At 41.5% G+C, this 13,683-nt stretch overlaps 1 protein-coding gene across 1 annotated transcript in view; it reads left to right on the top strand.

Annotated features, from left to right (window-relative positions):
• CFAP74 (cilia and flagella associated protein 74) overlaps nt 1-13,683 on the top strand; it is a 105,299-nt gene that overhangs the window by 71,080 nt on the left and 20,536 nt on the right. Inside the window, exons 19-22 of the mRNA XM_077837397.1 lie at nt 469-581; nt 2,466-2,588; nt 3,480-3,601; nt 7,463-7,591. Coding sequence (XP_077693523.1) covers nt 469-581; nt 2,466-2,588; nt 3,480-3,601; nt 7,463-7,591 — 487 coding nt within the window. The remainder of the gene's footprint in view (nt 1-468; nt 582-2,465; nt 2,589-3,479; nt 3,602-7,462; nt 7,592-13,683) is intronic.

Raw genomic sequence — 13,683 nt, 5'->3', positions numbered from 1 at the left:
ATACAGAGTCCAATTCAAGCTCTGTGATTTGGGGCCCTTCATGGGATTGGACCCAGCTCCCTCTGGGATGAACCTGGCCACCTATCACAGCTACATTCCACTAGACCAATGAAACTCACCCAGTAGCGGGAGGCTCATAAGCGGGGAAGATAGAGCTATCACCTGACTAGAGGAAACTGTCGACTATGAACTCACTCTCAAACAAGATAAGTTAAGAACAACAACAGGTCTTGCTGCATTCTGAACATTTACAGTACGTCTTTAACCATTAAATTGTACCCTCTTCTCTCATGATCATTCATATGAACAAAGAGAAATCATTTTCTAGATTCCCCCATAAATCCCCTCCTCAAAAACCTGAGAGAAGATATGGGCCTTGTATTATTCCCCAGAACTCAAGGGACATGAGTTCTGATGCTTTTAACACAGAGTTAGTTACTCAGGCCAAACATCCGGTTTGTCTTTTAGAACAATTTAGTCAAGATGCATTAATCACCGAGGCAGATCTAGAGGCAGAAAATGCACAAAGCCCAGCAGAACCGCCACATGAAGAAGAACTCATTGAAATTACATTGGGCAAGGTAATGTTTTTACTGAGATATGTACGGACATTCAGCTAGTCCAATTCTTGAGCAAGGAACTGACCATGAACCAAATCCTGCATTCTTTACTCAAGCAAAACTTGCGTTGGTTTCAGTGTGAGCACTGATAAACCCATAAGGTTTCACTGTATCACATCACACTTAGTGTGGTTTTATTTTAGGCATTTTATATGTACAGCAGAACCTCAGAGTTATGAACTGACCAGTCAACCAGACCCTTCATTTGGAACCAGAGATGGGGGGGAAAGCAAATACTGTAAAGTGCAGTCCTGTGTTAAACTACTAAAAAATAAAGGGAAAGTTATAAAAAAGATTTGACAAAGGAAGGAAACTTTTTCTGTGCTTGAATCATTTAAATTAAGATGATTAAAAGCAGCATTTTTCTTCTGCATAGTCGTTTCAGAGCTGTATTAAGTCAATGTTCAGTTGTAAACCTTTGAAAGAACAACCATAAGATTTTGTTCAGAGTTACGAACACTTCAGAGTCATGAGCAACACCATTCCCAAGGTGTTCGTACCTGAGGTTTTACTGTATTTGGACTCCGTAGTTTGATCTACTTTACACTGCCTTTTTCTGCCTAAAATGTACCATATCCAGCTGTCAGGAAAGAGTCTACACCTATTTTATACTTTGCACCATTTCAATTTTGGGATCAGCTACTCTGTGTCTTCTATGCCTTTAAAAAATGTACAATGTTTTATGTAAAATTAAACCAAACATATTGTAGTCAGACTGGGGAATTTTCATTGAATTTCATCCCCTTTCATAGATTCATCATTATTTCATGGAATTTGCAAACATTCCCACAACTGTATGGGATGTGAAGTCTCATGCTTTCACTGAAATCAGGCCACAGTTTGCTGCTTTTATTTTTATTATTATTAATTATATTGTAGCAGCACTCAAAATGCTCTCGGCCTTGCACAGACTTAGCAAGACACAGTGCTTGGCTTAAAGAGCTTGCAATCTAGAAAGATTTGGCGGGGGTGCGGAAATTTACCCAGAGAGAGAGAAAGGAGATTATATATATATATATATATATATATATATATATATATATATATAAAAATAATATGGCCAGAGACAAGGTTTCAGATGAGAATGAATATGATGGCAGGAGGCTACCTAGGCTCCTCTCAACTGTGGATGCAGCCTATGTGAGATTGGGGGAAAGACAGTTGCCTCTGAATCCACTCAGAGAGAGGCTGGAAAGCCCTGACTTATCCCTCACTCTCACTCTCAGCAGTAAGTGGTGTTGGCTGCTTTGGAGCAGGATTTCCACATGTCCTGGGCTTTACAAAACCCACCGTAGGTTGCAAGCTTCAGTTGGCTTCTGCTGCTCCCCTTGTGAAGGGGAGTAGGAGAGGCTGTTGAACCTGCTGCTGTTGAATTCAGTGGGAGGAGGAACAGGCCCGTGAGTGGTAGCACAAAAAAGCATTGCTTCATGTATCACTTACATGCCAGCCCAGATAGTGTGTATTCTATCCTCCTTCCATCAGAGGAGAGAACACATAACTCAGATGTCACACTTAGAGTCCATGGCTGAACACCCTTTGGAAATTGAAGGAACTCTGTGACTCAGATTAGGTGCTCAGTTTTTTGAAGGATCAAGCTCTTTAAGGTACTGTTGATACATTTTCTACTATGTCCAGCATAGTGCATTCAGTCTGACAATGGGATGAGCTATGTAACTATATAGATCAATATAACATATTTATATTGATATATCAGTATGTACAAAGTAATACAGTACAGGCTCAGATACTACCAGGATAAGCACAGTGTACGGTCCTATATAGAACAGAATAATACAGCCAGATTTTAAATGAAAGTTAGTAACACTTTTTTTGCATCATGTTTAGGTTACAGAAGGTGAAATTGGACCCTTCAGCTCAATCGAACTTCAGATTATTTTTACTCCCTGTGTCCCTGGGGATGTACGTGCAGAGTTTGAGATTACATTTGACAACCCAAACTGCAAACCAGTGAGTGTTTCTAAGTGCCAGGGTCTGGTCCAACACACTGAAGAAAAGCAATTTTGACATCCTTCTATGTGTAACAAGAACTACAAGGGGTTGGGAGGTGGGGTTGAAGCTGTGGGAGAGGTTAGAGAAAAATAAGTTTATAGTCATCCTGAGAAAGGAGAGTGAAACCACACATAGAATGCATGATAACTGGGACAGGTGACAACTCTAATTACCACTACAATGTATTTTAATGCTACACTTTTATTTCAGGCCACACACTGCCTGGGTGTTCATCTTAGCAGTTTGGCAGAAAATCTACACTTAGTAGCAGGCTGTCTGCCCCAAACCTGGCACTCCCCCAAATCCACAAAGAAGCAGCTCCACAAAAAGAGCTGCAGAGGAGTAGTCCAGACCCTCATGACTTTGTGGATACACTTCTTAGGAAGGAAGGAGTATTCCCTCTAGGACTGGGCTGAGTCCTTTGGTGGGGGGTCACTGTGGGAGCAGCTTGCACTGTGCTGACAATGATATAACTGTTTATCCCACAAACAGACTGCAGTCTCCAGGGTTATTAAACTTGTAGTGCTAAATTAAAAAAAAATCCTGTATTTTACGTAAAAATCTAAAATATTAGCCAGTATGACACTCATGTATGCCTTCTATCATGTGTGGACAAAAACTACTATAGTTTGTGTTTTATACTGGTAAGTGAAAGCTGCAACATTTTAATTTATAAAGGATATTTTCTTCATTGTGTTTACTTAAAATGTCTTTAATATTAATAATAGGATACATGATTCTGCTGTTTATCAGCACAAACCTAATTTTCCTTTATCCTGAATTGTTAGAAATTTTCAATGGCCTCTGGAAAGTAGTAACCATTATTAATTTGTATATTCAAATATATAGCTACACTTTTGTGTCATTGGAGTCTCTGTTGATGTGCCTGTTTGGGTGCCCAATCCAAATGTCGATCTAAAGATCTGTATGTACGACCGGCTCTATCAGGACTGTATCATTATTCGAAGCAGGTAAGCTATCCCGTAATATATTCATGACTGGTTAATTAAAATAACTAAATAGTGAGATCATAACGAGTGACTTGTCTGAGAAGGGAAAAAGAATCAAAGCATCAAACTAATAGGTAGTGAACTACACTAATATAGTGACCAGTAGTATTTGAATAATTTTTGTTTTAATAAAACCTCAGAACACCTAATCAGGCCTTCAAAATTTTCATTCTACCTTGAGTAGACTGAAAGTCTTTTTTTCCATTACCATCCATTGGCTTTTCAATCGTCTCCATTCAGGAAGGCAAATAACCACAACCACAAATACCACAAAATGGTTCCCCTATTGGCTATGTCGGCAGAGAAGCCAAGCACTCAGCAGCCATGAAGACTGAATTACCCCGTCATTTGAGGATTGAAGAACATTGGTTGGTCAGTGGGGGAAACTCGCACTGCTGCTGCATGTGTTGTACCTGGATGGAAGACTTCAGTCTCTAAGGCAGACACCCAGCATCTCTTGCCAGCATTAAATTCACACAATATATTTTAGGGAGGGAAGGATGTTAAGCTTATTATTTCATTATACACAAGTACATTTAGTCAGCCTGGGATAGCGTACAAAGTGCCTTGTATTTTTCATTGTTATTCTTCCCCTGGCTTTCCCCTGTAGTTACAATCAATGTCAGAACTAGAAGCCAGCCTCAGGCCAATCTGCCTCATTAGATCTATAGGGCAACCACCATGGAGGTCAAGCATACCTTTAAACAGATACTATAGTACTTCTGTATAGTATAAGCAAACCTGATATGGCCTGTCTGTTTCTAAAAGGGCCAGTTGTATTTCCCTTAACCCCCACTCCTAGCCTGTGAAGTTCTCACTCTATATTATTAGCTAGATATTTAATTAGTAGAGGTGTTTATAATACAGTGTTATGTGTCGGTCTTATTTCAATTTGGATATTGTTGGCTTTGGAAGAAAAGACCTCCATTCTTTTGGTTAAAAGGTTCACAGCTGCCTTTGTTATTGTTTTTCTCTCCCACTTCTGGCTCTTCTGTGCAACACCTCCTCTGAAGGCATCCCGTGAGGATCATGGTGCTGAAGGGTGGGAGTAGAACCAGCAGTAGCCTCCCCTTCAGATCCTGCTGCAGCAGAACATGGTTGTAAATGACTCCTCCTTACTAGTTTGTTAGGTTTAGTTTGTCACTAACTTTACTTGGGTGACTATTTTTTCCTGGCTTCAGGGTACGTAGCAGAAAGTTAAAAGGAGAAAAAAATATTCTCATTCAGACTACAGGAGTTCAAAGCTTCCAATACACTTGGCATGATCCATGGGTCATTAATGTTCAGACTGTTGTGTAGCATTCTAGGCATATTTTGGGAATATCTACACTGCAAAGAAAATAAAATCCATAGCAGCGAGTCTCAGAGCCCAGGTCAACTGACTCAGACTCACGGGGCTTGGGCTACAGGACAAAAAATAGCAGTATAGACATTCTTGCTTGGGCTGGAGCAAGAACCCCTCAGTGGGTTTCAGAGGCCAGGCCAAAATGTCTACACTGCTACTTTTAGCCCGATAGCCTGACCCTGAGTCAGTTGATCTAAGCTCTGAGACTCACTGCCATAGGTTTTGGGTTTTTCTGGTGGTGTAGAGATACCCTTTGTTTCCTAGATACTTTATATACCTAGCATGACATCTTGTGGCTAAGGCAGTGGCCTGGAACTTGGGAGACCTGAGCTCTATTCACAGCTCTCCAACAGACTTTCTGTGTGATGTTGGGCAAGTTTTTTTATGCTTTAGTTCCCCAGCTGTAAAACGGGGATAATAAAACTTTCCCTAACTCACACAAATGTACATTCATTAATGATTGGAAGGTGCTCCAATGCTGTGGTGCTAAGTCCCATATAAATACATAGATGGACCAAATCCTTATTTCAGAGGATCCTGGATTTTTGTCCAGGTACTTATATGGCCCTCACCACTGTAATATCTGTGCACTGTCCCATGGTGTCAGAACATATTGCAGTGTAAAGATAGTGCTGTAGATTGTTAGTTTCCTAGAGGTCTGTGCAGTGGCTCTTACCTTTAGAGAATGGTTATGTGAGCTACTCTGTTACTTGACTTCCATGTGCTGTTTTTTTTCTGTCTAATGCAGTTATTGGCTGCTAGATGCTGAGTATTCCTATTTTAACAATCCCCATATTTTAGATTCTATTTAAATGCATGCTAATAGGATTGGTGTGGGGGTTTTTTACACTATTTCTGTTAGAAGACACATATTCTAAACTTTTTACCAGAATTAGACACTGCAGAGATTCTTCACGGTTGGAAAGAAATAGTAGAGCTGTTATCTCAGAAATTCAGCTCCCAGATGTGACAAACACAAGCTATGTAAGAGATTTACTTGCTCTAAAATAACCCACTCCCAGGAACAGGATTACAAATGCAGAGGCGGAATAACTTTTGTCAGTTAAAAGTGATTAACTCTCCCAATGCAAATCCCAGGTTCCTGTTTTAGGAAACTGTCAATTAGCTTAGGCCAAAATTTGGCCAACCAAGGGGAGCAGTCCTACAAGATGCTGAGCTTTCCAACTTGCATGGAGTTTAGGGCGCTCAGAACAGTGCAGGGTGTCCTCAGGATCTTGGAGGATCAGGTGCTTTACTTAGCCTCCCAGTGCGAGAGAGAATACCTGCGTTGTTTAAGCATCAGATCTGAAACTCTAGTATCATATACTCAGACATTGGCAGCGTTGGCTCAGCCTTTCAGTATGCTGAAGCAGACACTTTCAGTCCCTTTGGTTCACTGTGTGGAGATCTTTCAGATGAAGCCCGGACCCTTGCCACCCTCCATGGTCTTTAAAGAGTCTGTGCACATGGTGTTGGAGGAAGGATTTGCTATCGGTGTCCATTGCTATACAGTGCACCTCACACCACTGATCCAGCAGAATGCATGAGAAACAAGCAGAAAGGACTACACTTGCTCATAATCAGTCTAACTGATTTGATCAATTACAGCATTAGAAAAGCCCTGGGAAGAAAGCAAATGACTAATTTTGATGCTTTCATCTGTATGCACCAACCACTTCTAGATTCGTTCCTCTCTTATTTCCGTGTTCACACAGGAGACAATCTCCACCTTGCAGCGCTGCAGGTGTAATGCTGACAGACCCCGGTCATCGGCGGACAGGATCGAACCGGGGACCTCTGGAGCTTAGTACATGAGCCTCTACTGCATGAGCTAAAAGCCAACTGGCTCTTAGCTAAGGCTGTAGAGCAGACTCATTTAACTTTCTCTCCCTAAGTGGTCTCAGTGCCACTAGATGGGACAGAACACCACACCCAGAAGGTGTGTGGGTTACACAGGCATCCAGGCTCAGGGGATTGCTGGGCTTTGACTCATGAGTTAATATTGGGGTTAATACTTGTTTACATTTGTTGGTCCTACCCATGCCAGATTACTTTTGCATAGCAGTGCACAGGCCCAACATTGTAGCAAGGCTGTCCCTTCACCTCTGAATTGGTTCCACATGGAACAGAGTCCATGGGTCTCTGGCGCTGTTGATTCAGGAAGGAAAAATGTGTGATAGGTACACAAACTGCTTTTATTCTGCAACATTTTGGTTTTGAAGCAGGATGAACTCAAATACAGAAACCCAGATTTGGAAGCATTGTAGCCTGACAGAGAACATAACTGTGTGATTTTGCTTTAACAATTCTATGTGCCCAGCGTAACTGTCCTTCACTTGCAAAGAAAGCTTGGAATAATTCCAAGTGCAACATACAAAACTGAGCTGCAATGGGAAAAGAGAGCTAAAGCACTGAATAAAATGTGGCTGTTGAGCTGGCAGCACAAACCCACTCTGGTCTGTCTGATCTGTTTGCAGAGCAAAAGCCGCTCTACGCTTGAAGTTTGAAGTATGCAAAGAACTGAGTAACCACATGGAGCTTCTTCCGAAAACAGGTTACATTCAAGCCCAGTCATCCTTCAGTGTTCAGCTGAAGTTCCTGCCGAGGTGAATGAATGGTATTAATCACCTCTCTGTTTAGTATTTAAGATATTAATTTAGAGAGCCTGTCTGCAAAAAGTCAGAGCAAGTCAATTTTTTCCTCTTACACCCACAGACTGCAATGGCTGGACTTCATACTATTGATTTCAGTGCGATTGCATAACTGTACTGAATTTGGCCCTTTCAAGCACTCTCCCCTTCTCTCCTCCTTCTCCTCTATTCTTCTGAGATGTCAGAGTCCAAGGAGGAAATTGACTTGGATTACATTCCTATGCAGTAATACTTTCCCTGTGGTGACAGCAACAGTGTGAAAATCTTAGCAGTTGCAATCCTAGTTGGTTACTTCTGTCATTGTGGGGGAAGCTACTCTTTCAGAACTATTACCTGCAGGACAGTGGGGTGGGAGGAGGTATTGTTTCATATTCTCTGTGTATATATAAAGTCTGCTGCAGTTTCCACGGTATGCATCTGATGAAGTGAGCTGTAGCTCACGAAAGCTCATGCTCAAATAAATTGGTTAGTCTCTAAGGTGCCACAAGTACTCCTTTTCTTTCAGAACAGTGAGACACACATCAGTGTCACATGTTTGAAAAGGTATTTCACTCTCTCATGGGTGTGCCTTCTAGTCAAAGATCACTAATTAGTTAACCCCTGAACAAGTGGCTACAGAGCACATGCAGAATAGCCAAACTTGCTGCTGCATACTCACATTATTGTATACCTTTCCTCGGAGAGGTTATAAAGGTTTTCACCTCTCATTTTGGGATTGTTTTCTATATTTAAAATAATACCACCTTCTATTCTTAAACATGTCAAAAGCCTTAGTCCAGCAAGATTCTCTGCCACCCTTTCACAAGAAGGCTATGTATATAAACAGAAGAGAACAGCTATATAAACCAAGAGATCCATTCGGCTATTTAAATGACATGGTCTTTTACTGACCATTCTCTGACTAAGGCTATAATCACTTTTTAAACAGAATTTAGTGAGTAATTTCCTGTTCAAGTATAAATTGAATGGTTAGGTTCTGATTCTCCTGTCACATCCCTTTGAATCTGTTGTAAAACCAGTTGCATCAGTGAAATTATTCCGGATTTACAGCAGTGATAGTGAGAGTAGAATCAGACTTTTAATCTGATTTCCATTGGTGCTGAGCATCTGCCTTTCTCATTGACTTTATCTGGAGTTGTGAGGTAAAAATTCTAGTCTCATTGATTTCAGTAGGGTCAGATTTTCACCCATTTGCACTCAGCCACTCCAAAAATTAGACCCTCAGATCTAAAATGAAAATCTAAAGTCAGACGCCAAAGCTTTTAACAGCATAATTTTCAAAGAAAATATAAATGTTACAATTCTTCCTACATAGCCAATTCTATCCCATTACAACAACAGTTATCACCATTATGACAGTTTCCAGTTCCTAAACTTCAGATTCTGTGAAACACTATTACATTTGCTGAATGGATAGAAGCACAACGTGGATTAAAAATGTTAATCTGCATTTGAAAAATGGGAAAGCTACACACACACACTCCTTTGAAACTGATCTGTATGGTACAGCATGGGAGGTGGGGTATTTTTATGGTATATGCTTGATGTATAATGCTGAGCTAGTGACACATTTATGCAAATACCTAATTGGTTCAGCACGACAAATTCAGGCTCCTCAAAAGAAGGAATAGTCTATTTATTTTTAAATTAAGCTTTAAATGTGTTGAGCAGGAATGATAAGTGTGTGATAAGAAGGCTGGGAGGGCTTGGGGAGCTCTCAGTCTTCAGTGCACATCCCAATACTTAGTCATAGGACATGTACTGTAATTGTACTCCTTCTTGCGACAGTCATGATTTCAGCCTATTTAAAAGCAAGATTTCTCATTTACCAATTACCAGAATTCCCCAAGTATTCTGCTTCTTGGTTTCTTGAAGGTTGGAACAGATTCTGTAGACACTGGCAGCCTAATGTCAGTGTCTGTAAAAAACAAAATAAAAACATGGCAGTGGGTCTATAGACTCAGGTTTGCGCTATGGTGCTAAAAATAGCAGCATAGACATTCTTGCCGGGGCTGGTGCTTGAGCTCTGAAGTCTGGTGAGGTGAGTGGGTCTCAGAGCCTGCTCCAGCCCAAACAGGAACATATACACTGCTGGTTTTAGCACCATAGCATGAGCCCTGTGAGGCCCAGTCTGTAGACCAAGACTCTGAGATTTGCCACCATGGGGGTTGGTTGGTTGGTTGGTTTTTTTTGCCATGTAGAGGTATCCTCAGAGCCCAAGCAGGAATGTCTACACTGCTATTTTTAGCACCATAGCACAAGCTTAAGTGGGTAGACCTGAGTTCTGAGACTTTCTGCCATGTTTGTTTTGGTTTTTTTGCAGTGTAGACATACCTGTGTGACTTTACCTGGTGATAGCTTGCAGACCACCTTGCATAAAAAGTAAAATAGAACTATGTATTGCAGAAATGTTAGAAACAATATATGTATTTTTAAAGTCACTCCATATTAATAAAAAGGTAAATAATATCAAGCATACTGAACTCCACTAGGAACAGATCTCAGGAGGTTGCCTCTTCAACAGCTTGAAGTGACCTCCTTTACTGAACATTGTGGGACACAGACGCTAATTTCTCCATTAGAAGATTTAGGAATGCAAAAGAAGAATATTCCAGGAATGTGTATCTATGGAAAATTTGTTTTTGCAAAAACGTTTAAAATCTTCAACTCTCAATGCCAGAATATATACCTAACCTTTACAGATTGAAAAGTAAATGCCAATATAAACTAAAGAAAAATACCAACACTACATCACGCTTCTGTTTATGACAAGCAATCTCATTTGCTCGTTAACTAGTCTTTAAGGATACAAACAGTAAGTGTCATTTTTTGACAGCCTCCATAAACATATTTATAAATGACCCAAGGTTTCACAAAGATTCTGGAATAATCTCATTGACATTGGTTGGATTAACTTTCTGTTCTTCGAGTCATTGTTCATATTGATTCCAATTAGGTGTGCACTCGCGCTGTGTGCAGTCATCGGAAAGTTTTCCCTTAGCAGCTCCCGTCAGGTCGGCTGTGGAGCCCCTGGCGTGGCACCTTCAAGGCTTTGAATATGTGCCCCTGCCGACCTGGTCCCTCCTCAGTTCCTTCTTACCACCAGTGACCATCACTGGAACTGCGGTCGCTTGCGTAGCAAGTGCTTCCCCTAGCATATCTTCTAGTTTGTAGTTGTAGTTTCTAGTTCACAGTTAGTGACAGTTGTATATAGTTGATAGATAAGGTTTGGTAGTGGAGTTTTTCCCCCCAGGCCCCGACCCCTTCCTTGGGTTCCGTGGCATGCCTCGGTCCCAAGGGTTTAAGCCCTGCGGAACCTGCAGCAAGCCTATGCCAACAGGCGACTTCCATGACCCATGCCTGAAGTGTGTGGGGGAGGCGCATGAGACAGAAAGGTGCAAAATCTGCAGAGCTCTCTACCCCAGGACGAAGAAGGAGTGAGATTTCCATCTTAAACACCTGGAAGCATTCTATCTCCCAGGTTCCCAGAACAAGTTGGCAGACCACCTCAGCAGATCCTTCCACAATCACGAGTGGTCCATCCGCCCAGATGATGTACACTCTATCTTCCAAAGGTGGGGGTGTCCCCAGGTCGACCTGTTTGTCACCTGGAGCAACAGAAAGTGCCAAATGTTCTGCTCCTTCCAGAAACACAGCCTGTGCTCGATCACAGAGATGTTCCTGCTACCCTGTGGAAGCAACCTGTTGTATGCCTTTCCCCCGATCTCCCTCGAGTACAAGGTCCTACTCAAGGTCCACAGAGACAGAGCGGAGTTAATTCTGGTCGCACCAGCATGGCCTCGCCAACATTGTTACACCACGCTCCTGGAGGCGTCAGTGGACGCCCTGATCACATTGCCACTCCTCCCCGACCTGATCACTCAGGACCATGGTTGTCTTCATCACCCCAACCTCAGTCCCTCCATCTCACGGCCTGGAAGCTTCATGGCTAAACCCCATGGAGCTCCTCTGCTCGGACCCAGTAAGAGAGGTACTACTCGGCAGCAGAAAACCCTCCACTAGGGCCACTACCTAGCAAAGTGGAAAAGGTTCACATTCTGGTGTGCTCAGCATTGCACACTTCCACTCCAGGTGCCCATCCCACTCATCCTGGAGTACCTGCTGCACCTGAAACAGCATGGTCTCGCAGAGGACAAGCAAAGGAATTTTTTAATGTGCTACATGGATGTTTAACTAGAAATAACTAGGTGAAAGAAAATTTAGGCTGAATATCAGGAAATCCTTCCTGACCACAAGTTCTGTTAGGCAGTGCACTAGTCTCTCCAGGATAGTGGTGAAAGCCCATTTTTTGGGCCTTGTAAGAAAACTAGAGAATATAATGTTGGGAGCAATCCTGAATTTGCAAGGGTAGAATCAATGAGGGAAAGGGGCACAAACTAAAGAAGGAAGACGTATGAACAACACTATCTTTAAAGAGTAGATATGCAATTGCAGTGACGATTAACAGGGGCCTAAACATTTCTTTGTGAAAAATGTCTTTTTGACTCACTGTTCTGCAATCAGTGGTGTTTGTGGAGGAAACCTATCTAGAGAGCTGGTAGCAGAAATAGTATCACTGTGGAGACTTAAGTATGGGAAACTATTCACTCCAATGCTCTAAGGGTCCAGCTTTATAAATAGGCACATAGATCTAAAAATAATAGAGCTTTTGTACTGACTTTGCTTGAAAACTCTGAAATTGGGCTGTACGAGAGTGAGAAGTTTCAGCAACTGAAGCTCACACATTCCCTGCTAATGACAAATCTGGTATGTAATCAGACAAAGGGCTGTTGGTCTTCATGTTTGTTTCATTTCTGCAGCCTGTCTTTATTTATGTCTTTCCCTTGTGTTGTGATCCCATTGATACTGACTCAGAGGGACTGGTAATTAATTAACATCAATGTCAACAGGAACAGATTGCCTAGGTTGGTTTACTCACGTACTCATGACTGCGGCCAGAATGCAGGAGGCTTAGATACTGATTACAAAGCAAGTTTTAATTCCTATTTATGGCCATAAAGGTTTTGCTAGTAAAAAAATAGAGGAGCAGTTTTGGAAATACTTTACTAAAATGCCTGTAAATAAAACCCTGCTGTATAATCGGCTCCTTTAGTAATACAGGCAAAACACACATCTGGGTCTTAGTCTCATTAGCATTAATGGGAATTTCATGCACCTATCAAACTAGACCCTTTTCATGTCCAGCTTTTTCGTTCCAGCATAACATTTAAATAGAAATAAAACAGTAGGAAATAGCCTGGACTAGTAGTAACATTTACACTATTCATTTGTTGGAATAAATTGCTCCCATTCCAGCAGAGCATTTACTCCTCTATCCAGGCGCGCTAGAAGTTTGGAGAATTTGGAGTTCTGGAACCAACCTTGGTGGCTATGGCCCATGTCTGATTGAAAGATTAGCTTTTATGCTTGTTTTAATTTTCCCCACATTTCCTAGCTAAATGCAAAGAAGTTAGTAGCCATGAAGAGAGATCACTGAAGCACTAAACCTTTTCTGTTGTGGTTTGTCCCATGTTTCAAACAGACATTAACTGTGTTATTATGGCCTTTTCAACAGTTTGAAATATTTAGCAATAACCAATTTTTATTAGAGCAATATTGAATTAATTGGAAGCTTATGGGTGTTCCTTACTTTTGAAAATCAGGCCTCCCAAATGCCTAAATATGAACTTAAATCTGGGAGTTTCAAAGGGGCCTCAGAGAATTAGGCACTCAATTCCCACTGGAGATGGGGATGGCATTTTCAAAAGCAATTAATGTTCCTTACGAGAACAAGTCCCATTGAGTAATAACGCCCATAGGCTCCTAAACTGGGTTTTTTAAAAGGAGCTTGTCTTTGGAAAATTGGGCCTTAGTCAGATCTATTAATACGAACATCACATTGCTAATTATCCTCATGAAAGCTGATTTATAGCTACCTGCATAGTGAGGGATGATCTTTCTGTATGAAAGATACGACAAGTCTGCTTTACCTCTGACACAGCTGCATTATCTGTCTCTTGGACAGAGGCATATTCTCCTAGGTTATC

Source organism: Eretmochelys imbricata, chromosome 18 (genome assembly GCF_965152235.1).
Source record: "Eretmochelys imbricata isolate rEreImb1 chromosome 18, rEreImb1.hap1, whole genome shotgun sequence".
Classification (NCBI taxonomy): Eukaryota; Metazoa; Chordata; order Testudines; family Cheloniidae; genus Eretmochelys; species Eretmochelys imbricata.
This window is presented reverse-complemented; position numbering and strand designations above follow the sequence as displayed.